Genomic DNA, 27,586 nt, shown 5'->3' with positions numbered 1-27,586 from the left:
TTAAATTCTTCGAAACAAAAGATTACTTTTATATTAAAGCTGATATTAATGTTTGAAAGTTTATTGATTTTAACTAACGAAAAGTCATAAATTATAAATTTGGATTTATTTCAGCATTTGATTAATATTGAAGTGAAATGTAACCTGTCACTAATGAATAAAGCTACATGAGAATAATGAAAGTGAAATGTCAGAACAGTCAATAAGCCAAAGCGTATGGACTTAGTCTAATGACTCAGTATTCTATAGATATTCAACTAATTTATATAAAGTATTTATACAAATAACTTCATTTATATTAATAAATTCAAGTGATTCTTTTACTAGTTTTGTTCTTAACGTTTCTTTAGGTAATATTAATAAAGTTCTGTCATTAGTTTAAATAAAGTTATTATTTCTGAGTTATTTTACTTTCTCCCAATGTAAATAGTGCATAAATTACATAAATATCAATTATGAATCCCCTACCATCAGCGTAAATTCAATTATTGAATTTATTTTTTGCAATTTACGGATTGTCATAATAAAAAGATCCGGATCCAGTTTAGTTTACGCTGTCTACTATACTTACAAATATATATTTTTCCAACTAGTTGTAAAAATAGATAAATTCATATCGGATAGCTTAGATAATTTAATAACGACAATAAATAGCTTATCTACTGCGCTAGAGTTACTATATATAGCTTACTATAACATTAGACAGCGCATGATTAAATCTTACGCTTATCTGTCATTTTCGTTAATACAGTATATATGTATATATTAACTTCGTGTACTTCGAAAGAAATTTAATATTTTTTGCATGCATAAAATATCGTAGCTTTAAATCTACTATTAAACTGAAAATAAAAACTACGTACAAAAGCCATAATATATAATTTTTTTGCGACGAGAAATTAAGTTTTCCGATGTGTCTAGATTACATTTATAATGTATATCGTGATTTATGAATAGATTGCATCTTTAGACCTATTATATTAATGAAGCATAGCTGTTTAAAAGTATCGAAGTATTACAACGTAATATCATTTTCTTCATAAGTAACTTTACAATGAGAATTTTATTTTTGAAGTTAACAAAACTAAACGCCCACAACAATTTTGGGCACACGTCTTATCTGTCTTTTAAATCGGTAATAAAATCGTAACTAGGTCATAACCTCCAGGATCTCACGCTAGAACTATAGAAAAATGGTGGGGCTTCTTTAACTTCGACTTTTGACCTATATGTGAAAGTTTATATTAATGTTTTATACACAGTACTATCCTATCTCTCGTGATATTTTATTTTTCACATTTATTCAAGTATGATATTTTAACAGTTAATATAGGAAACAATTGGATTAAGAGAAGTAGATTATGCAGAAGTGAAAAACAATACTGTACAACCTATATACAGTATAGTATATTTAGGACACATAAAAATATTCTTTGTACAGTATTTAAATTAATAAGAAGTTAATGAAAGTATCAAATAAATTTCATGCTCTTGAAAATTGTTAAATATAACTATATTTAATAAGACATTTTAAACATTTTTTAAAAATCTTATTACCCAAACTTTTATATTATTCAGAGGATAAAATATTTACATAAAGATGATGTGGTTTTTTATGTATTAGTTCTGATTCCATAACAAAGTTTATTTCTCTCTACCTTTATTTGATCTGGGTATTTGGACTGCAATTATTACAAAATAGACATTTAGTTTATTCATTAAAATGTTAGATTATTTTTATTTTTTGAGATATTTTCTTAATTATTCCTGATTTTCAAAAGTTTGTAATATGGTGAATTATTTATATACATAAATTTCAGATTATTTTTTTAATATAAATTATAACATTGTGTGGGATTAATGTATATACATTAATGTATATTAATTGGGATTAATGTATATACATAGTATATTATATTAGATATAAATTTAATACTCATCTACTGTATCTTATTTTCATAAAAAAGTTTCCAGTAATAATTAAAATTGTTTTGTCTTGAGAATTTGGATTATAATTTTTTTTACTTAGGTAATTTCTAGTATTACTTAATGGTTGATATAAAAAACATGCTGAGAAAAAATATTTAAAATATTAATGATTATATATATATATATTAATATATTTGCACACTTGTATTTTTATATATAAATCATATTGTTTATTAGTATAATAATACATACAAATCAATGCTCTTAGTATCTTGTATTTATTCTTATTTATATTTTAATTATTTTAGAATTATTAAGCAAATTAATATTATGATATACAGATTATAAATTTGCAAGATGATCCAATGGTATCCAAATAGAATATTAGAATCAATTTTGATTTGACAAGATTGTAATTATGGAAAAGTAAATTATCTATATAAATTTTTATTAAGTAACAACTGATTAAAAAGTATTTTTGATATTTTTAATAATTTAAATTTATCTGCAATAATATTTTCATTAACTACATGTTGTTATTTTTTATGCTCTATTTTATGTTTTTCATTCTCATACTAGTTAAAAGAATATAACTTAAAATTAAAAATGTTGAGTTTTTTGTACTTTTTATATTGCAATTATAAATTTTTAAATCTTTTAACAACGAAATATTGAAAATACTTCCAGTGATTATTATTATTATTTTTTAAGTGCATAAATTATTGTCAAATTTTGTAATAAAATATGACAATTGAAGAAGTGAATGAGAAAGTGATATAAGTGACAAAACAGTTTTTTTTATTAAAAATACAAAAAATATTAATTTAAAAATGAAAGGATAATATATGTTAGTAATGTGCAAGTAAATATATCTATTTATTTATATAAATATTTGATATAATCATTGTGAAGATTGAGGCATTTGTCATATTTGTGGACGAGCATTTCCATTCCCTTGTCATAGAATGTTGCTGCCAGTGAATTGAGATGGCCTTAACAATGTTGTTTTGAAGATCGTCATTAGTCTTGAACCTCTGCCCTCCTAACCACTTTTTCTGTTCAGGTAAGAGGTGGAAGTTGCTCAGCGCTAAATCGTGGCTATATGCTAGGTGTTTAAAGTTGGTGAAGACTTCCACCCTTCAGACTTTCACCCAGCTTGGAACTTTTTAATGTGTGAAGACTTCCACCTCTTTCCTGAACTGAAAACGTGGCTGGCAGAGCAGCGTTTTCAGACTAATGACGATCTTCAAAACAACATTGTTAAGGCTATCTCAATTCACTGGCAGCAACATTCTATGACAAGGGGATGGAAATGCTCATCCACAGATATGAAAAATGCCTCAATCTTATATCAAAAAACAACCATGTTTATACCTAACGTTTGGTAATAAATTCAGTTTGTTACTTACACTTGTCTTTTTTTTATGGATCATCAGAAATTGAAAAAAAAGCCCTTGTATTTGTTGTGTCATTGTCACAATGCCAAGCTGCAATTTTTAATCATATTTAAAATATATGCTCTCCACTTCAAATTAGTACTGTAGTGTCTTGCTCCTGTACATCAAACTTTTCCATCAGTAATGGAGTGATGCCGGTCATCTATCTAATACCTTTCAGGGGAAAATTTTTGAATTGAAATAATGTGACTTTTCAGTTTACATTGGAAGTTCATATTTAGTTAATGGGGCCTCCTGCCCTAAGCTTTTTATATATGGTCTCGGCTTTCATCTATGTAGCTTCATTTTAGAGATTAAGGAAAGACAGATGGACAGATAGATAGATGGACAGACAGATGAATGACAGTGGGAATTTATGTCTACAATTTTTCCAAGTTGTAGTCCAATTAATGACTTTTATGTTTGACACTGACATTTTACATGTTTTACATTGTTTTTTTATCAATAATTCTTGATAAATCATTGTATCATTCTGTAAAATTTTAATATTTTATAATTTAAAAGAGAAATCTGGATACTTAATGAATTCAGTTTCATATAGTATTTTAATCAACAAATTTTTCTTAAATTTAATTTGAATTATAATATACTGCTAAAATAATTTTTCTAATAAAAGTTTGTGTATTATAGTTTATAGCTATAGAAACATCTGGGATTTATGATGATGTAATATTTAGAGTAATTTCTTAAATTTAAAGTTCAACTAAATCACGAATATTTAAATGAGAATAATTTGTTTTATTTTCGCTTATGTTCATAAAATTTAGTAAGTTCACATTTAAATATCCATTATTGTTAAAAGTTTTTCCAACAAACCTATATAGATATGATCTATAAAAGCGATATTATAATTACTATAAACAAAAGATAGAATCTGAAACACAACCTTCGGCAACTTGCCAAATGCATAACTATCTGACTACATTTCTTTTTCTTTTTTGAAATATAAGATTTTTATTTTTATTAAACAATGGTAAATAATTGTTAATGCATTTGAAAGTATAAATAATAATTATTTAAACAAGTAAAAATAAATTTTATTTTAAATTATGTTTTCAGTTTTTTCAAAAAATTAAAAATTGGTTTATTTTTAATCGTTTTACCTAAAATATATTATTTGCAATTCATTGTATGTGTGTGTGTTTTAGTATTATAATATTGATGAATTAAATATTATATAATATATAATATTTAACATGATTCATCAATATTATAATTTAAATCTATTAAATTTTGATTAAATTAAAAGATTAAAATCTATTTATTTATTTACCAGTAATTAATTAAATTGATACATTAAAGATTTTTCTGGAGAGTATATTCAGATTTATCTGGAACCAAGCACATCTTTTTAATGTCAGTGAAGTTATTTTATCTAGATGTATATTTAATTTTATAGCTTTGTCAAATCAAATTGTCAATATCAAATTGTAATATATTTTTTTTATACATTACAGTTTGATATTTATATTTTATTACAAAATACTTAGGTGATAAACCAAAAGGAACTAGACTTAGATGGTTAGGTCATATCAAGATGTAAAGAAGTAAATAAAATTAAAGAACTTAGAGACAGGGTTTAGGAGAGGTAGAGAGAGGCCAAAACATCCTGAGATTTAGTTAGGAAAATGCAATACAATTCAAGATAGATTAAGGACTAGCTGCTACTAGACTAGATTGGAAGGTTAGAACAAGAAAGAATGGTGGTGATTATTATTAAAAAAGTTATTTATGTATATATTACAGAAATGTTTTGTTAATAAATTTGCATAAAACATGACTGTCTAAATATATTTTCTAAGTATTGTTAGTATTAAGAATTGTCCAAAATGACAAAATTCAACAAAATCAAATTATTATTTTGGACATTATTTAATTGTTTGTAATTTTATATCCTGCATTATTTTAAAGCAAAAATAAATAAATAAATACCTACTATAAATTGCATACTACTATGAATATTTGTTTTAAAGATGATAAAATTTATCGATAATAGTTTTTATGACGATTATAATTTTTGTTGTTTATAACCACACAATAAAATATATAATGATTTTATTTTAGTCAAATACCTTCCATATTAAATAGTGGAAAGAAAAATGATTTTTATTTTAATGATTTAGTACATGTAAAAGCTATAAAAATTTTATTATACTTAATGATTAGGATATTGAATGAAACTATAATCAATCATAATTAGACTATTAATCATAATTATTCAATTATTTAATAAAATTTTAAAAAAATATTTTAAACACCATAATTATTATCAACTGCATTTAATTAATTAATAAACATGAATAATTTTATACTTTAAAATGATGGATTATCTTTATTTTAAATTTTTAAGATTTTGTAATTAAATTTAGTGCTTTGTTTGTTTAATATTTCTTCTTTACTAATTTACTATAGAATTGATTGTAATGAAATGAATATATAGATTTTATACAAGTTATTTGTGAGTAATTATTTTTTTAAGCTAAATTGAAAAATATTAAAAGAATTTAAATATATACATTACTAACATTTGATGTTTTTAGTTGATTATAGTAATTTAATATTTTAGTATTAAATTATTATGACAGTACTAGGAAATAATGTACCATAAATAATAATATTCCATTGAATTTTTAAATAAAAATTATAATAAAAATCTAGTGAGGTTTTTGTTGAAATTAAAAGTGATTTATAATAATAAGATTTTACTTTTACTTATATATAATGTTTTTAATGTTAGTTGTTAGAAAATTTATTGCAATAATTCCTTTATATATATTTGAAGAATAAATATATTTATATCAACTTATTAAAATTTTAGGCATTTAAATATTAAATGTTTGTCAAGATAATTCAGCTTCAAAGATATTATGTTTATATTACATACAAAACATTTGGATTATTATACTAAACAAAGTATGGAAACAATATGTACAGTACATATATTAGATCTACATGTAATTTTTTAGCATATGATATCAATAGTAAGTGACAGATATACTGTATATTGAATTCTGTCTAAATTGAACATAATCCATATGATTTGTACCAAACTAAAAATTGTATAGTCCATTACAATTTTAGATATATGATTTTTTTATATTATTGCTTGAAATAACAACTAGTTTTGTCTTGTCATTATATACAAGTTCATTGTAATTTATATAGCTTGGGAAAATGTAAAATCATTATTCATACACAAAATGATTCAGGTAAAAAATACACACTATAAATCTTATTTCTGTTTATATTTCTTATAATATTTACATTAAACAGTTACTTTTAAATGTTAATTCTAACAATTATAAACAATTAACAACTAATGGTTAAATTTTAAAATGTTTTCTTTGATACTGAAAAGGGGAAAAGCAAAATGAAATGATTGTAACTTTATTTTTTAAGATTATACATTCAGAAGTCAAAATATATTAAATATAAAGCACTAACCTTATAATGCTTTGCATTAATTTTAGAATGTAACATAAATGTTTTCGGTCCACCATAGGACCTTCTTCAGATGGAGTTTTAGAAAAATTTTTCCTGGTGTGATCAGAGTTTGATTTAGCCTCTAGTATATTGCTTATTTCATAAATAAAATATAATATTTTTTTTACAATGTTTTTAATTTTATGGGAACTTGAAAATCTTTATGATCCTTGTAAAATATGGAAATTAGCAAATTGTAATATTATTATTTTTATGTTTTCATTGATCTCACATTTTAGTTTAAATGTTGACTTTTTATTTATACAATATAATCTATGAAGTTATACAGTAGAGTCTCTGTAGTCTGTCATTCACCAGTCTGATATGTCCAATAATCTGACACTCTGTCATATCATGGTGCACGTGAAATTTTTGTGGTACCACTTGATGTATGCAACAGAGAGAGAGTGATGTACAGTACAGTACATGTATCCTGTCAGTCACTAGTTGTTTGTTTCATGTACAATCAGCAAAATAGTTACAATCATGATTAATATGATACACTAATCTATGAACCAAGTGCATTTTTTACTGCACAATATGAACATACACACAAAATCCAGTAATTCAACAATCTGCTATAATCCAACAGTGGTTGTCTGGTATATGTTGGATTACAGAGACTTTACTATATTTGGAAAAAATATTTCATTAAATGCAAGAGTTTATAAATTTAAGTTTAAAAATTTGGAGTCTATTTTTTAAATCTAAGATCTGTTAATTGAAATTTCTTTTTATATAACTGTTAAGTTATGAACATTTATATATTTTTTAATCTGAGGTTCTTTAACTTGAAGCTTTTAAAATTCAGAAATAGTTTAGAGGCCACATTTATAAAGCATGTGTGTTAAAATTATACAATTATTCTAGAACAATTATATGGGAATGTAAAATTATGGGGCTTAAAATTATATGAGAATATTTGTAAATAATCATTATATTTATTACATATATGTATTATATTAATTATTATATTTTATGTATATATATATATATATATATAATTACATACAGTAATTAACAATGTTATTACTGTCTAATTAACAATCTTCAATCTTGAGCTTCCAATTGCAAATGCATGTACTGTAATCAAATGAATAAGAATAAATTATATTTACAAAAATGTAATGTGTAAATATATTTTATGTCAATGGATGGATGGCTGAATAGTTAAGGTGACAGCCTACTGCTCTGGAGACCTGAAATTAAATGCATTTAGGTTGAAAAAACTCTAGGAATTTGTCAGATGAGATTCATCTGACAAATTCAGGCTCCATCTCTCACCATCCAGCTTTCCCATCATAGGTCTGTCCAAACCCATAATGGGCTTGCTAAAAAAGACCCTCTTAATGTCTACAAGAGTTATATATATTTTTCCTTTTAACTCTTTCGCCTGTGGTCACTAAAAGAAAACATATAAACAGTGGTGTCTTCTACTTCAAATTTAATTCATTCCAGGAGACTGTTCAAACTGCATCATTTAAAGTCTGAATCAATTTTTCCCATTAGAAATAATGGAAAGTGAATTAATCCATTTTCAGGTCCTAAACAATACCTATTTTGATAAATTTAAAACACAAAATACACATAATTTAAGGCTAAATAACACAACTGAATGCCCTACTAATAAATGAAAATATGAAACAGTAAATAAAATCTATAAATACTGTATAATAAAATGAAAATTGTATTTACTGTTCATACCATCAACTTCAATATCTTAAACAAGGCTGCCAGATTTGCCATATATGTACTGCTTTCCTGCTTTATGATAAGTTTCTTTTTCATCTCAATTGTCAATATTACAACATCCTCTTACTTGTTAGACTTTGTTGCTTCCACACATGTTTCAGATCCATGGTTAATAAGTAAAGGTTATATTGATTGAACAGAGTCTTTATGTATTTTTTAACAGCTTTCATTACTTAACTTGAATAGCAAATTTGGATTCGACTAATTTGAGTCACAGTCTCTCCACTGACTACCAGTAAAAATATTCTTTCAACCTATGCATTACTCACAGGCATATTTAATGCCTTATTTACAATTGTCTTTAAGGCAGATTCTTATCTTTTATCTATAAAAGTGCTTACCCACGATATTCCTGTAGTCTATGTTGACTCTTAAATTTTATAAAATATCTTTAATACTATTATTTCATCATAAGACTGGTCTTCATTATTTACATATTCCATTATTTCAACATACAGTTTGTTCATATTTTTACATTTAGTAATTCAGATATCTTTAAAACATTTTCATGCATCAATCATACTTTTATATTCAAGACATTTAAGTTTCTTTGATGTTATTGTTGAAATTATAGAATTTTTATATGTAATTAAGCTCTTTCTAAAATTAATATTTATTTCTTTGTGAAATTTGTAAAATTTGAAAGAGAGATGTAAAATATAAGTATAGTTCAGAAAAAGTTGGAATTTTCATATTATCAATTTCATTTTTTTTAGATCTTTGATGAATTTCCAAATACATGAATCACATTCATCTTTGCCTTTAATAAACTTAACGTCTGGTAGATACACTTTTCATCATATTTGCATATGCCATTTTAAAAAAATCAAAGGAGTTTATTAACTCTCTTACAGCTCTGGTGCTGCAGAAAAACTCAGAATATATTTTATTTATTAAAGTTTCAATATGAAATGACAATTTCTTATTTGCATATTTTGCAGCATTGTGAATCACATGACAGTTACAGTTTGCCCTCAATATAAATGCATTCATACTGTTTAAATTTGGAAAACTGAACTGAACATTCATAATTAGTGGCTGTATTATCAGAACCATATGTACTAATACTCTGTAGTTACATAATCAATAGAAAGATCATAATTCTGGAGACAAGTCACAATTTTATTATTCTGAAATTTTATAATTGTCAAAATAAAATTCAAGAATTTTTGTGCTGCAATTTGAAAAAAAAATTATAGACCTATAAATTCCCGTTGTTGTCTACCTTTGTTCTCTTAATGTTGAGAACAGAGTTAGAAAGATGATCTGAGACCAGATATCGAAACCTTAGGGTAGGATGCACCTATTAACTATATGCGAACTTATGATGCAAACTGGAAGTCACATTATTTCAATTCAAAGCTTTTCCCCTGAAAGCAGTTAATAGATTATTGGCATGACTCTATTGTTAAAGGAAAAGTCTGATGTACAGGGGCAAGCACTCTACAGTACTAATTTGAGATGGAGAGCATATATTTTAAATTAAATAAATTAAAAATATGATTAAAAATTGTAGCCCAGCATTGTGACGATATCACAATTAATATATTTCATTCTCTCAATTAGATGCATCAGACAAAATTGACAAATATCTTGGCTCTCCACTAAATTTTAAGTCATTCAAAACCAACTTTATAGCTTTTGGACCAAGAATATTTTCTGCATAACCGGATGCTTTGGTTCTATCACAATGAATTTTTCTTAAAAATAAAGAATTGTCAAAAAATTTTAAGTTTAATTTAATTTTATACTGGTCTATGCTTTTATAACTGTTGATGCTTTAATGAATGATATACTAATACAAGCTCAACAATTGTGGCTTTTATATTGGCAGGAGATTTTTTTTTTATTAAAAAAGATGCTATGATTAAATTTCTAGAACTGCTTGCACTAACTATTTTTTTGTGATTCACACTTTGTTGATGAACTTTCAACATTTTTTTCTCATCATATTTAACTACAAAAGTAATTTCACAAAATTTACATTCTTCAGTAAACTCATTTATTTTTCCAGCCAAGGATATTCTGACTGTTTCAGCCATTTATCATTAAAGGAAGTATAATAATATTTTTTCTTCACTTTTCTTTCTTTGTTTGTACTGTCCATGGTAAAAATAAATGATTATTTGATTCTATTTAAAAAATTAAAAACTGTTTATATTATTTATTTAATATTTTATGTAAATGAAAGTTTAATTTTTACCAAGTAATTAGCTAGTAAAATAAAATGTTAAATATTTTAAAACAAATTCTTTAATTTCATTTTTTAATTTTATTTAATATACAATACGTTTGTTATCCATCTTTTCTTAGTTTCTTATAAAAGAGAAAACAAAAATGCTTACAAATAATCAAATGGATCATATGTCCTCCAACTATTAAAATACACAGTATATAAACTATATACCAAATATATGTACTGTACTTTTTTGTTAGACCAAGGATTGCATCCTAAATGATTCAACTCTGCTTATCCACTAAAAGCAAAACCAAAAATTTTGATTTTGTGCATAAGGCAAGGCCATCTATTTTAATTGATTGAAGATAAAATATATCTAACCTTTGATATCAAATATCATGTCAAATATTTCAAAATCAACAATAACCTGGAGAAAAAATGATGTAGATCTGGAGCCCAAAGAAATTGTTCTAAATCCAGGGTCTTCAGATCAAAAAGATGCAGTTCATAGTCTTAAAGCTATTAGAATAACAATAGGCTTTTACTATATAATTATTGCCTTATTAATCTTATTTAAATGTTAATAATCTTATTTTTATTAATCTTATTTAACAACTTTTATAATCTGAATTAGGTAGTATAATAGCTACCATTAAAGTTTTATTTACAAGATAGCAAAACATTGATAATGTAAATATTATATACTTAAGATGTTTCATTATTATAATAATTTATACTTTTATTAAAAACAAAAATATATATTTTCATAATTTAATATGAATTACAAATATTAAATATTGACAAATATAATTGCAAAATTCTTTCACATACTAAATTATAAACTGTTTACACACTAATTAGCATGTAAATCTTATTTTTCTTTTTAACTTAAATTAGATAGATTTTTAAATATATTAAAACAATTTATACTCATTTTAAACATTAAAATTTTTATTTTTATCACTTCACATATAATTTAAGAACAAATAGAAACTGCTTATTCTAAACACAGATATTGTTAACAATAATGATGCAATACTTTTTGAACATGATGATGATGATTTAAAAATCATCAAAAACATCTGGATTTTTTTTATTTAGTAAAGTATATTATTTGCTGGATATTACTGGTGTTGTTTCATTATTTGTACAAATATTATTATCAGCCCCTTAAATGTTGAGAATTTAATATGTTCTTTGCTTAACTTTGTGTATAAAATTTTGCTTGTTGTAATTAGATTACAGATATAATTATTTTCAAGTAGATAGACATTTTTAAACTGTCTGTTAACTCTATCATTTCAACATGTGGCTGGTGATGTACTATACAATATGTATCAGCTATTCTTGTCAATCTTAAACATGTTCTAAACATTGTGGTATCCTGTTGTATTGTGAAGATGAATATTTTATTAATGAATTAATGAAAACAGCAGACAAACGACACTAGATGTATTATTGTTAATTAATAAATCTTGAAGATATACCATTATTTAATTGTTTTAACATGCCTTTTATTATCAGAGTCAATGAAACCAGAGTCAATATAATATATTTATAGTTTTATGAAAAAATAATTGCTACAAACAAAATTAATTTATATATTAAAATTACAAAAATTTTTTCTATCATAACTTTATGTAAAATTTATGAATTCCTATATTAATTAAGACTGTTAAGATTTGGCTTTGAAAAGATATAAATATCTTTAGTAAAATAAATTAAGAAGAATTTATATTAATTTTACTTAATAAAGTAATTTAAGAATAATGTAATTTAAGTGATTCAAGAAGAATGTACAGATCAAAGCACCTGTAAATTCATAATTAAATGGTAGACTTGACTTATCAGTAGTTATGTTATATTTCTTGTTGAAAGTTATATTACAAAAGCAAATGGTAATGACCAAAAGTTATTACCATTTGCTTTTGGTAATAACTTTTGGTTAGAATGCATTATTTACAAATTTACTTTCCAGGATATCTAAGAATCAGTTTGTTATTTGACTTTAATTATAATTATGTTATTCCTGATCATTTTTGTTTACATATGATTGGCATTAGAAGTAACATTGGGACTGTCAGATCCAGATGATATCCATTTAAGTTTTCTATAATATTTATTCTTTTAAATCAGTTCATAATAAAATAATAGGATAATATCATTAAAAAATTTTAATTATATTTGACTATAATATGCTAATTTTGCCATGATTCTGATTATTTTTTGATTTAATTTAAAAAAATATTTTTTGCAACCCCAGAGAAGTGTTATTTTTTATTTTAAAATGCAAAACTAGTTTACTTCTTTTGTTTTTTCAATTTAACAATATTTTTATCTAATTTTAGCTATATAAAAGTAGTAAATAACAAGTTATTTTTATATATCAATAAATTATTACAACTATCATTTGCAATCATTTTTATTAAATAATCATTATCTATTAGGTTTCATTAATCCAATGTGAGGATAATTTTTACACCTTGGGTTAAAAATACAATGGAGCCTTGTACATGTACTTCAAATTTAATCCATTCAGGCTGCCATTTGAAGTCTGAATCAATTTCTCTGATTAGAAATTACAGAAAGTGAATTAATTTGTTTTTAGACTCTAAATAATACCCATTTCAATAAACTTAAATTACATGTATTTGCTATTTTAAGGAAAAAATAACACAAATGTCATAATAATAAATAAAAACATGAAAACAATAAATAAAATATGTAAAATATTGTGTATAAAATAAAAATTGCATTTACTTGTCACACACCATTGACTTTAGAAGCTTAAACACATCTGCATGATCTATCCTTCATATGTGTATTGTTTTCATGCTTTGCAATAAGATCCTTTTCCATCTCAATCATTAACATTACAACCTTCCTCTTAAACTTTGTTGCTTCATACGCTTGCATAAAAATTCCATTCAGGAAATTTTCTAAAGGATTTGAAACATACTTGGTAAGCAAAAACTGTTGACAGAAATTTTGTAGAATAAATTGTTAAAAGTCAACAAATAACACACAATACATATAACCAAACATACCAAATGTAAAGCAAAAAAAAAAAAAAAAACACTGAAAACAAAAAAGTGTAATGCAAGAGTGAGAGATGACTTGGGCATATAACAGATAGTATTTACACTTTAAGTGAATTTTTTCACTGTGCAAGCAGTTTGAACTTTGAAGCTTTATTCAAACTCTAAAGTTCTAAAGCAAATTTTTGTTAATTTTAGCATTTGAATGCTGAAGCATTGGAAATTAGTGTCATTTGAAGCATGAGATACCACTGTATAAGTAATGTCCTTTACATTCTTTTAATTCAGCATGCATAAAAATAGTACTTAATAAGATCAAACCATATATAATGATATGTTTTCATGTTTTTTGCTTTGCAAGTGTGCTTTCAGCAAAACTTAGTATCTCCTGAATTTAGGAACTGATAGGCTTATTGGATTTTCACTTTGGTTTTCATTTTGTTGTCATCTATGCTGCTAATATTTATTAATATTTGGTCCTTTTTGTTTTTTTTTTTTTGGTAATATTTTCAGATTATCTTACACAATTTCTGCAGAAAATGCATTATCTAAACCATGTCTCTGACTTCAAGAAATGCATTTGTAGTTGGATTATTCCTGTTCATTTTGTACTGAAATAGAAATGAAAATATCATTTGTAGATTTTCTGATTTATTTCAAATTTTGTTAGTATCTGGCTTTGCTAAGAATGTGTTGAATGAAGACAATTTTCTAATGTTGCTTTAATTCAATTTTAATAGGTATTTTCAAATTTCTTTTTTTAAAGTTAATTTTTGTCATCAGAATCTTGTATAAAATACAAATAGATCTAAAATTGATAATATCATACAAAATTCCAATGCCAATTCTATTTTGATGGAAATTTTAACACTGAAAAATTTTCCATTCTTTTTGAATAGCATTATTTACCATTTTTTGTATAATTGTGTCATCTTTGGTAGAAATCTGTTTAAAAAGATTTTCCATATTATTTCCAACAATCAGGCTACTTTGAAAATATTTGAATTTTATTTGTTTTTTTAAAACTTGTCTGGGAAGTTTTTAATAAATTTTTTCTTAAACAGTCACTGGCAACAGAATTTCTCTCTTATAAATATTATGAGGAGATTGAAAGCAATTTTTATATTAACCTAAACAAACATAAATACTCTTGACTTTTTAAATTGATCTTAACTTTTGTTTTTGTATTCTTAACAATACTTTCAAGGACTCTTAAGAAATAGGTATTCTTTTATCATTTTAATCATTAGAAAAGTTTCCTAGTCAAATGTACAGCCAAGCTGAATAAAGACTCATTAAAAAAGAAAATATTTTTATATATCTAAGAACTTTTACATCAGATTTGTTTGTTTGTTGAATTACAGCAGTTTTTTTGTCATTTATATAAGAATGTATGTCATCTTAAACTTTTCTCTTGTTCTTTATTCTTACCTGATCTTGCTTAAGAAATTTCTAAATATCTGCTATATTCATTATGCTCTGTTTGAGTTAATCATTTTGGTTTCCAAGATGATTAACTCAGACAGATCATAATGAATTTTAAAAGAAGCTGTCTAATATTTGTCATTCTTGTTCAATACACTTATGTATTAAAAGAGCATTCTTGCTGTAAAAGTGGCTTGATATTTTTCTAGTATATGCAGTGTAAATGGTTTTTTTTAGTCCTAATAAAAACAAGAAAAAACAAGATCTTACAAACGGCATCACGAAATTCACGTATAATAAGCGTCTATCCTCTGTTATGGAGTGTATTGCGAGCCACATGAACAGCAATATTGTGTACAAAAGAGCTCCCTCGATATATAAATTACTAAGAAACGACAAGGAAGAAATTAAACGGAGTGAGCAGCCGGGGGTGTACTCGATACCGTACAGCAACGACCAACTAGGGATAGAGAAAGAATACATCGGGGTTACGACGAGAAGCCTAACTAAAAGACTTAAGGAACACAGATATGATGTGACGAAAAGTAAATGCACAACAACGTTAGCAAAAATGGCGCAGACGGAGGGATCCGTTGTTAAATGGGAAGAAGCCAAAATCATAACACCTGTCCATTCGCCGACACTTGCAGCAACAACCGAAAAATGTGAAATTTATAAGTCCAGCTTAACCAAAAAATGCTTAAATTACAAAGATGCGACCATTTTACCATCGGCTTGGAAGTTTCTAATTAAAAAAGTCACAAGAACACATTAACTAGGCGCAAATGATTGCCTATAGATATATAGATATTGCTATGTTTACATGTACCATTGGCATGTTTTATTTTATTTATTTTGTTTTATTTATTTTTCTATGTTATTTATATTACATTTGGTTTACGTAGTTGAGCGCGTGAGTTCTATTGTAATCTATTTCAATTTTGAACGGGTTGTTCGAAATAGTATTCGAATATAGTTAACCTGATGATGGCCAGTGGAGTGGCCGAAAACGTTTGTTTTTTATGATTAAATTTAAATTTATAGTTCTCAGCTTAAAGGTGTGTGTGTCTTACGGTTTTTTTTTTGTTAAAAATATGCTGATCTTCAGGTATTTAGTTTCACAATCAATGAGGTTTTCTTTTAATGGATAACTATTTCTTTAATTTATAACTAGTTTAACAATCATAAGTTATTAGTAGAAAAAAGGAGATATTGGAAGTTCATTGTAAAAAAAAAAATACATTTATTTTACTTTATAAATTTTTATTCAAATTTTTCCAATATAAAGTAAAAAGTATATTAATGTAATAATTTTTATATATATTTTGATATGTTCTGGTGATATTTATGATATAATCATTAAATTGGCTTTATTTCAGAAAGATCTTAGTCATTATGGAATTGAAAAAATTAATGTAATCTGCTTTTTTGTTTCATTTCAATTATTAAGATTATTAGATCATTTTTTTGAAAAGGAAAATTTTATTAGAGTTAGCAGCAGTTTATATTCTTATTTAAAAAATTGTATTTATTTAGTCTTTTCAAAATGGTATCATTTATGGATGTTGATCCATATAGGACAGAAGAGACTTATTCCCTAATATTTTAGTACCAGCAACTTGTTCCCCAATGTGTTTATACTTTATACCATACTACAAAAATTAAAAGTGGAAATAAGAACACTATGCAACAGGCACATTGTATTGTATATTTCTCAAAACTCAACAATGCAAAATTCTTCGTATGTACTGCCATTGGTCCCCTGATATTTATATAGATCAAACAATCTCAATGATAACATTCAGTTAAACAAGATAAGAATAATAAAAGAAAACAATTGAAATTGTTCTGTTTAATTTTTATAATAATAATTAAAATTATTACTCCATGCAAAATATGATTATTTTCTGATTAAGAATTGATACAAAAAAAATTCTATATTTTATAGAAATAATTTTAAAAAGAAAATCAACAAGTGCTATTGTAATTTCATAATGTCAGTAAATTGTTTTCGATTCTATATTGAGAAATTATAAATATATTCCAAAAATGATTGCCAAACTATAATAAAATTTTTAGACATCCAAAACGTATGGAGACAATGCATTAAAAATATTTGATTAGTTCATTTGACAATCAGATTCAGCTTATTATAAGAACAATTATATGATATATAAAGATATTAATACTGTATTATGAAAAAATAAATTTTATTAGCAATACTAGAATATTGATTATAATTCTTGTTTATTATAACTGTGCTATCTTCAGTTTATTTTATTGAATTAATATGACATTATAATATTTCTTTTTGTTTCAAAGTAAATTGAAATTTTAATGTTATTTTTTGGGAAACTCTGTACAAATTAACATTTTGAATATTTTCTTCAATACATTATATTGTCAATGCTTAATTTAAAATATTAAATTTTGGCAGATCTGTTTCTAATGATTAAGAAATTAACTGACAGTTAAAATAGAGAGGTTAATTTTTGTTCATAATCAGGTTATTTAATCTATAAATTATTATTTTTTAAATAAAAGATTTAGTTATTACTGTTAGAATTTTAAGAAATAATTTAAATCTCATGTAGGAATTAAATTGTTTTAAAAAAATTTAAAACTCATTATTACTAACAATTACTTTTATGTTATATTTTAAAAATTGTTTAAATATTAAATCATAATTAAAAAATGATAAGGATTCATTCTTAAACAATGTGTCCCAGTTTACAGAAGGAAGAAGCATATGAAAAGACCATAAAAACTATTTATAGGAAGTGATGGGGAAAGTAAAAACCTTGTGGTTATAATTATTTTAATGCATTATAAACATATTTAATAATATGATCAAAATTTTTACAGTTAATCAATTAATTTAGCCAATTTTCTTGCAACAACAGTGATCTGTGTTAAGTGAAGATGCTATTTGCAATATTTTTTAATTCTCTTTATCCAGTATGTGGGCTGTGTAGAACACATGGTATTTCAAAAAATTATCAGTGAAACAGTAATGCCTACATCAGTATATTGAAAATAATGAAAATAACAGCAATAGCTTGAATTGAAGATACATTGAAGCTAATATGAGAAAAAGTATAATTCTTGGGCATTCCAAATGTAGCTTTTGTTACTAAACTTATTTCCCCTACATTATTTTTGTTTTAATTGCATTGTGAAACTTTTCCAAAAATGGGGTATTGAAATTTCCACATAGTTTTTTGGGGTTAACTAGAGACCATATTTGACCATCAATGGGAGGTAAGAGGTTTAAATTTTAACTAAAATAGGATACATGGTTTATGGAAAAACTTTGACTGATTTTAACAATGAATAATTTTATGTTCTTCAATAATAAAATGATGATTGTCATAATTTATTAATGTAGAATAAAATTGAATACAGATCTGATACTTATCAGAATTTGAGTTTTCTGAACAGTTAATAATAAAAGTTTTTATTGTTTTTATTTACTGAAACTAGCAACATGTATAGCTGATAAAATAGTTTATTTCCATATAACAGTAAAATATTTCTAACAGTAAAAAACAGTTATTTTTAAAAAATAAAAAATAGTAATTGAATATAATATTTAACTATATATATTTATATAACTTTAACTTACACATATATTTAACTTAAGCTTTTAAAACCTAGAAATTATTTAATTTTTTTATTTAGTGAAATCAAATTTTCTAGGAGAAAACTTTTTAATTAATTTTTTTTTAAATAATAAAATATTTTCAATTTTTATTGCCTTCATATGCATAGATTAAAAAAAAAATTGTCCAACAGATCTATAGAATTTGTCTACAGTCTGAAAGATATTAAATTTTAAGAACATAGAAGTTATGATGTATTATATTATAAAGTAAAAATTATGTAATTAATTAACTCTTTTTAACTGTGATGTGCATCTGCAGAATTGAAATTTTTCCTGCAATAAATAACAAATAAAGATTTATGAGATTCTCTTCGGATGACAGGATTTATGAACATCAGCAACCTAATATATATCAGACTTCTGCACTGCAAAGAAACAGATGGAGAAGCTTTTTCTAAGGGCAATAAAATGTAAACAATAAAATAAAATTTAGCATACAAATTTTTAACCGAACTGTAATCTTAATAGAGGAAAAATGAGCTTATTTGAAAAGTTTAAAGTTTTATTAAAATTCTAAGAATTTCAACCATGTTTTTTTCTCATCATTAGAATATACATCTAACAAATTATGTTAATGAGAAATATTTTATTTCAAAAAATTTCACAAACACTTTTAATAAAATTTTTGAATTTATTCATCTGTAATACTGATTTTTTTAAAATATAAACCATTTTTTAAAAATAATATAATGATATTTGAATTATGATATTTTTAAATTAAATATTTCAAAACATTTTAAATAATTAATTTATAAAATTAAAAATAACGGTGAGTTGAATTATTCACTGTTATTTATTTTTAATATTATATTGATATAAAACTTTCATGTATTTACAAAACATTATCAATATATACGTGTGATGGACAGTTAATCAGAATCAAGAGAAATTTATAACTATTTCCAATCCTTAAAAGGATTATGTAACATTTAATAACAAAATTAGCTTTTTGTTTCAGGTAATAAATAAAATTGTTTAAATTACGATCATTAACAACCAAGTATTATTATTATAAAAATTTCATTTTGTTTGCTAAAAGATTAGAATTAAGTTAGGTTAATGTTACCTATGGTAGCGAACATGGCGGCTCATCTCTGAAACAGTGTGGACGCACGTTCTAACCTAACCTAATCTATTCTAATAAATTACCATAATTATTGCCAAACCAAATTATTACAATAGGGGTAATTTATTAAAATAGGTTAGGTTAGGTTAGGTTAGAATGTGCGTCCCCACTGTTTCAGAGACGAACCGCCATGTTCGCTACCATAAGTAACATTAATGTTAAGTTATTTTGCATTGCCAATTGAGACATTATGCAAAATTAAACAAGTGAATTCTAAACCTGAAACTGTGGTAGGAAACAACAGTAATACAGACCAGCAGAACTAATAAATAACCAGTATTGCCAGGTTTGGCATTTTTAAAGATTGTTTTTGGCACATGGAAAAATTTTGAAGTGGCAAACTCTGTTTGGAATTATATTTGGCATAAATTAAATTTTCCATTAATGTGCTGTCAGCAATAACAACAAGTAGAAGCAGACTACAGTTCTGCCTAGACTGCTCTCAAAATTTTATTATTGAAATGCTCTTACTATCTTAGCTTATTTAATGTCTCTATGTATATTTTGATGCTGCGTCTACGTCAAATACTTTTAATTGTCCAATTCATTATACCAAACAAGAAATTGATGGCATAATTGCTGCTGAGTTTTAAATAAAGTGAAGTTTTTACAATAAATTTGTTTAGTATGTGTACTGTTAAGTATCATTGATTTCTAATGTTTTACTTCAGTTTATAGCATTTCAGGGTAAAAAATGGCAGCAGAATAAATTTATATTATTTTGCATATTTATGCAAACTGTTTGACATATTTGAATAAAAATAACTTAGTAAATCTGCAAGTAACTATGCAGCTAATGTTATTGTGTTGCTAACTTTGAGATTACATACAGCAATATTTTTGAAAAGAATTGGAATTGAGAATTGTATCAGAATCAAAACTTTTTGTGGAATTGGCATTGGTATTGGAACTGATAGAAATTTTAGTTTTGTTCCATTACTACTATATTGTGCTTTCCCTTTTCATTACTACTGTTTTATTTAGTAAAACTTTTTGAATTTATTTTTATTATTTTTCCATGTATTTTTTACATACAGGAATATTTTATTACATGTATTTAATCATTGCAGTATAGAATCTTTTATCATAGTCTCATTTAAAATTAATTGCATTAAGTTTGTCTATACTCCCATGATGTGATTTCATTTCACTTCCCTTCACTTTTCCATTCCATAACTATTTTCTATCCATTTTGTTAATGCCCACATATCTAATAATCATATTCTTTTAAAATATCTATACAGTTTTTACACTGATAATGAAGAAAGAAATTGACCAGATCCCAAAGTGTAAAAACTGTGATGTTAGGCTGGGTACCATGACATAATATCAGATGAGTTACTTAACTGATTCTAGTCGATCATTGCTGGCTTTCTGGTTTTCTGACATCATCAATGACAGATATTACCATAAGCCAATGAATATTTTACTTATCTATATACACTTGTTTACAAAATAATAATCTACAGCAATAGTGACAACAAACAGTTAATTATAGGTCTAAGTGTAGTTTTGTTTGCTTTAACTACCATATTATTAACTTGGATAATTAGCAAAAATCCTCATTTTCCTTTTATAACTAATATGCAATACCACAGTCCTTGCATGTTTTATACTGTATATTCACCATTCTCTGACAGAATTGCCAGTCTGGGCAGTTGCAAATTGGACTATTGTTTCTATTAAAATTTTATTCTGTAACTTGTAAGTGATTTGTTTTTTACTTAATATCGGCTATTTTTGAATATAATTATGAAACAGTCCAAAAATGGGACATTTTTCAAGACAGTTTTAAAATTGAGACAGTATATTAAAAAGCAGGACTGTCTCACCTAATGCAGGATGTCTGATCACTTTAGTAATGAATGTGTATGATGAAAAAGTGGTTTTTAAATTGCATTTTTAAATGCAGTTTCAGAAAATTGATCTTATGAGACAAAAATAGATGATTGTTAGTGAAAAAAATCATTATGATGCATTGTTTTTATCTGATATTCAATATGGGTAACCTTAGTAAGCCTGGTACTAGAACTTAATATTTAAAGTGCTGACCCTTTATATATACCTTACCTGATCATATAAAGTTCATTTATTATCAATAATCATTTTTATGAAAAATAGATATTCCAATATATTAATAAATAATGTTAAGCATCTTACGCTATAAAAAATTACAAATTTTAATATATTTTTTAAAATATAGATCTGTAAATAAATCTGTAAAACTGTACAATATGTAATTTATAATCTTTAATGGTTAAACAAATACAGAATGTAAAACATGATTTTGTTATATTGTTTAACATTTTAATTTCAAGTTTTATATTTATAAAATTTTATTTCAAAAATAGGTATGTCAAGGGTATTTTCTGTGGAACCTGAGCCTATGATTGTGGAGAAAGGAGGAAATGCCTATTTCTATTGCCAAATTCAAGCTGTTCCATCTGCAATTATAACTTGGCAGCTCAATAATAAAGATCTACCTCAGAATAGCAGCAGGTAAAAGCATTGAAATTCATCTGAAAATTTAAATTTGTTATGTATAAAAACATAGTGAATTTAAATTTTCAAAGCACTATTTATGATAAAATATTATTTTTAATTTGGTAAATAAATATATAAAGCGTGCAATGCTATATTGTTGTAAATGCCAAAAAAAAAAAAAAAAACTTTTCAGGAGAGATGAAAATACTTTTTCTAGTGAACAAATTTCTTCAAGTCTTGGAGGAATTCATTTCAATTTTACAATAAAAGGGTAAAAAACTCATTATGTTACAAATTTTCTGGAATGACAAAATGATGTAAAAATAAGCCACCAGAAAGCATTGCATGCTTCATATATTGTTGTTTAATAAATTTATAAAGAGATAATAATATCTAAAATATATCTATGGATGATAGAAATGATTGATGAATTTACTGTTTATTTATACAACTAACCACTCATTAAACCCAAATGGTTAACCGTCGATGGTTATGGCTTTGGCTTATATATGCTGGAAGAGGAGATTGGACCGAAGGTCTGGGTAGCGTTACTGTTCATTTGAAATTTTATAGTATTTCTATCAATATTCATTATTATATATTTGATTATAATTTTTTACCTTTTCCAAATATTTTAACAGATTTATTTATTTATTTTCTGGTATTGAATACATTAAATACATATATTTGCTGATATTCTCTTATCTTAATGATATGTTTTTTACTTTGAACACATTTTAATTGTATTATTATTTTTATGTTTAGTATTGTTTAATTTTCAAATCAAAAACGAATTACTTTACTAGATTATATTATTTCACACACAAACATTCAAACATTTTTGGACTTCTTCAGCTCGTCCTCAGGAATCAAGAACAGGAACTTCAGAATATATTTTTAAGATCATACGTATCAACATCTCTAAATCCAATTTATAATTAATTCAACTAAATAATCTGCCAAATTATTGGACTATTATATGGATAAATTAATAATTAGAAATTAACTAATTTGATCAGAGATAGATGGTTATGCCACCATCTTGTGTTAATTTTAATAATTATAATAAATTAATTTTTTAATTTAGAATTTCTAGTAGAAAAAATTGACCCAGAGCAGGACTCGAGCTTGCAATTCCTGCTTATGTAGATGCATTGCCAGTTACAGACTCCACCCAATCTTCACTTCCAGAACTATTAATTTAGATTTACAGTAGAGTGTCATTTATCCAAAAGCCAGTCAACCGAAAGCTTTCCAGTCAGACTGTGTCGTGCTGAATCAAACGTTTTTGAAACTAGATTAACTTCTGAAGTATAATTTTTTGTTTTTATATTTTTCAATATATTCATTTTGTTTGTACAAAATAAAGAAATAATTTTTAACAATACAATAGCCTCGATTATTATTATAAAAATTTTCGTAAGCTTAAAAGCGATAGAATAACTGGCAATGCATCTGCACAGTAAATAGAATTTGTGGGTTTGAATCCCACTTCAGGATGATTCTTTTCTTCCAGAAATTTTAAATTAAAAAATTAATTTATTATAATTATTAAAATTAACATGAGATAGTGCATAATACCTACCTCTAGACAAATTAATTTATCCATATAATAGTCTGGTAATTTAGCAGATCATTTGATTTGAATTAAGAACATACCGAAATTTAAGATGTTTAAAAATATTATATAGTTCTGGTTCTTGATTCTTGAAGATGAGCTGTTTGTTTTTGAAGATGGGATGTTTGTGTGAAATAATATACTATAATAAAGCTGTTGTTTTTGATTGAAGTTATGTTTTACAAAATTTATAATTAATTAATTTACCTATAAAATTTAGAAAATTTGACATTAAATACCAGTAGAAATTAATTCAGAAATTATAGGCTGAAGTTAATTTTGTGAAATAATTTAAATATATAAATATAGTAGTATTTAAAATAGATTTAAACTGAGTAAATTTAGATATGGTCATGTATTTTTCATTCTATATCTTAGAAATTTAGAAATTTCTCAATAATACCATTATATAGTCATCATCTATCTAGTTTAAACCAGATAGATGATGACTATATTCTGCTTCATAATAGGTTAAGATGACAATTCAATTTATAGATGAAATTTATTTAATTTATTTATTTAATTCTAATTTATAGGCAATGTCACTAAGAGAATAATTGCTACTCCAGTACAATGAACAATGAAACAAATTTCATTATAAAATAAATCAATATACTGTATAACAATAACAAGTAAACATAAATAAATAAATTTGATTAAAAAATAAATAGAGAAAAAGTATGAAATTAAGTAATGTAAAGTAGTTTTTTTACAGTAGGATTGTATACAAGGGTGTCGCCAAGGGGGAGCAGGAGGGGCAGCTGCCCTTTCCTAGAAATTCAAAAAAAATTATTTAAATGCTAAGTTTTAATTAAAATAATCCTCTTAGGCTTCTTGTAAGTTAAAAAAAAATTTTTAATTAAGATATTTCTTTTCCGGTACATAGTAAATGATTAAAACTTTATGAATTGTTTTTATTTTATCTACATACAATTCATATCCTCTATCAATTTACATCATCTTGCCCCCCTGGCCCATTGGCTGGCATCGTCCTTGATTGCATATGTGGTATTCTAGATATAATATATTCTCAGTATTGTTGACAGATTTATAAAAATGATAGAAAAAAGACTTGATAATAAGATGACATAATATTAAGAATATATTAAGAAATAATTAAGACGATATTAAGAAAATGACATAATATTAAGATGGCAAAGAGGAAATGAAGGCAGGAAAACTAATGTTTACAGAATGAATTAGTAAGTTAATGTAATGTGAAGAGAACAATCCATTAAAAATCTTTATATGTATACAATTGATCAAAATAGGTTATATGTAAAATAAGGTCAGGGAGATTTAAGTGGATACATGCAACACCAGGGGAGTTAGAAAAGGACAAATGGGATACTTTGTTAAGTGAGAAGTATATTTTAGAAATAAACTACTACTGGCCCGTTATAATATTAATAATTATCTTAAATTATTAATATTACTATAGCCATTTGCTAGCCCGATAATTTTAGAAACTTTGGTATTGAGTTTTTTCAAAAGAGATGGAAATGAAGAACCACACACAGGTAAAGTGTATTTAATTAGGTACTGAATGTTAGTGAAGAATATTGTGCTGAGAGTATTTTTTGATTAAATTATCAATATTTAGACTAAAGGTAAATTTAAGGTCAAATGTTATTTCTAGTTCTTGAACATTAGGAACAAGTTGTCAGTGTTGATCGTTTAGTTGGATGTTAATATTGGGAGATAATCTAACAAGACTGAATATCATGACTTTGCTTTTCTTAAAATTTATATAAAGATAAATTATACAAATCTTGTAAAACATTATATTTATAATATCTTACAATATTGTTTGAATATGGACTGATGTTTTTGATGATTTGTCTTCAGGTTCTATATTTCAAAACAGAATGCATAAAGAATTTTGATTTAACTATCTCAAATACTCAATATCTCAAATGCATTTTAAAATTGGAGTGGCACATCTAAAGTATTAAAGTAATAGAGAGAATATAAAAAGTATGGTAAAATTAACATGAAAATATTAATGTTCAAGTGAGATTTTAACTCTGTTTTGCAATAAGAGGTATTTAATATATTGACACCTAGTTATGGTCTCTTGAATAATGATATCCATGCAAAGGATAAATGTCTTTCATCTTTAAAGTTAATACTTTTCTCTTTCATCTTGGCCTTGTGAATTTCCTCAATGGCCCTGATGTTGTCTAATCATTGAGTTCCATGGATTAGGAAGGCATTCTCAAAATCAACATGGATGTATTCTTCTGATGCGTAAATGGACAGTGTGATGGAGAGTTTTCTGATAAGTCTGTATGTATGTATATACAGTATTTATATATATGTCTTGTTGATTTAGACTAATTGTTAAATGGAGAGTTTTCTATTATTAATATTGTATTTATGTTCTTATATGTATTTATGTCAAGTCTTCTTTGTAATGAGCAGGTGATGGAACCGATATATTCTAAGTTACAATTGAGGCTGGTCTATCATTGGCATTTTATTTACCCTTTGTAGTTGCAACTGTTTGATGGCACCTTTGCCATTAAACAATGGGCTGTACAATATTAACAATAGAAAATGCTCCAACACACTGTCTTATTGCAAAACAGAGTTAAAATGTCACTTGAACATTATTAATATTTTTATGTTAATTTTACCATAGATTTTATATTCCCTCTATTAATTTAATACTTTAGATGCACTGCACTGATATTTTAAATTTTAAAATGCATTCAAGAAATTGAGTATTTGAGACAGTTAAAACAAAGTTTTTTATGCATTCCATTTAAAAAATATAAGACCTGAAGACAATCCATAACAGTGATTGAAAATGGTAGTCCTTATTCTATCAATAAAGTATGCACTGAAGTTTATTTTATGGTTTCTTAGTGTATTTTATTTTGTTTACACATATTCTAATTTACAAAGAGAAAATATTGTTTGGCAGGAATTAGCAATCTTGATGTCATAAGCATAGGCATTGATAAAAGAAAAGATTATAAGAGAATGTGGTTTATTAATATAGGCAATGAAAAATAAATTGCTAGAAATGTAGCCTTGAAATATACTTAAAAATGGGAAAAATTCTTGAAACTGGAGATCAGAGACTTTTATTTTATACGTATACAAATATATAGAAATTATTAAGCCGGGATAATATCACATTGTTTATTTCAAATTTGGAGAATATTATTTCAAGTAGAAAATTCAGAGCAGCAAAAGACCTTGGCTATGTCAACGTAAACTATGAATTAGTATTGTCATCTTAGCTTATAAGAAAAATCAGTTTTGATTAATTAAATTCAGTAATCTGCAGGCACAATTTTTAACATTTATATAAATTCCATGTTTAAAAGTTTTCAATTTGCTTTTGTATATAATGTTAATTGAAAATTCAAAATAAATTTTATTAATTGATGATTTAATTACAAACAAATTTATTGGTAAAA

At 25.0% G+C, this 27,586-nt stretch overlaps 1 protein-coding gene across 1 annotated transcript in view; it reads left to right on the top strand.

Moving 5' to 3' along the window:
• The window catches only part of LOC136985727 (protogenin-like), a 156,471-nt gene that overhangs the window by 53,377 nt on the left and 75,508 nt on the right, over nt 1-27,586 (top strand). Inside the window, 1 exon segment of the mRNA XM_067283064.1 lies at nt 22,405-22,552. Within this exon segment, the coding sequence (XP_067139165.1) occupies nt 22,405-22,552 (148 nt within the window).

The sequence above is a fragment of the Centruroides vittatus genome, unplaced genomic scaffold, assembly GCF_030686945.1.
Source record: "Centruroides vittatus isolate TY-2023 unplaced genomic scaffold, ASM3068694v2 contig_976, whole genome shotgun sequence".
In the NCBI taxonomy this organism is placed as follows: Eukaryota; Metazoa; Arthropoda; class Arachnida; order Scorpiones; family Buthidae; genus Centruroides; species Centruroides vittatus.
This window is presented reverse-complemented; position numbering and strand designations above follow the sequence as displayed.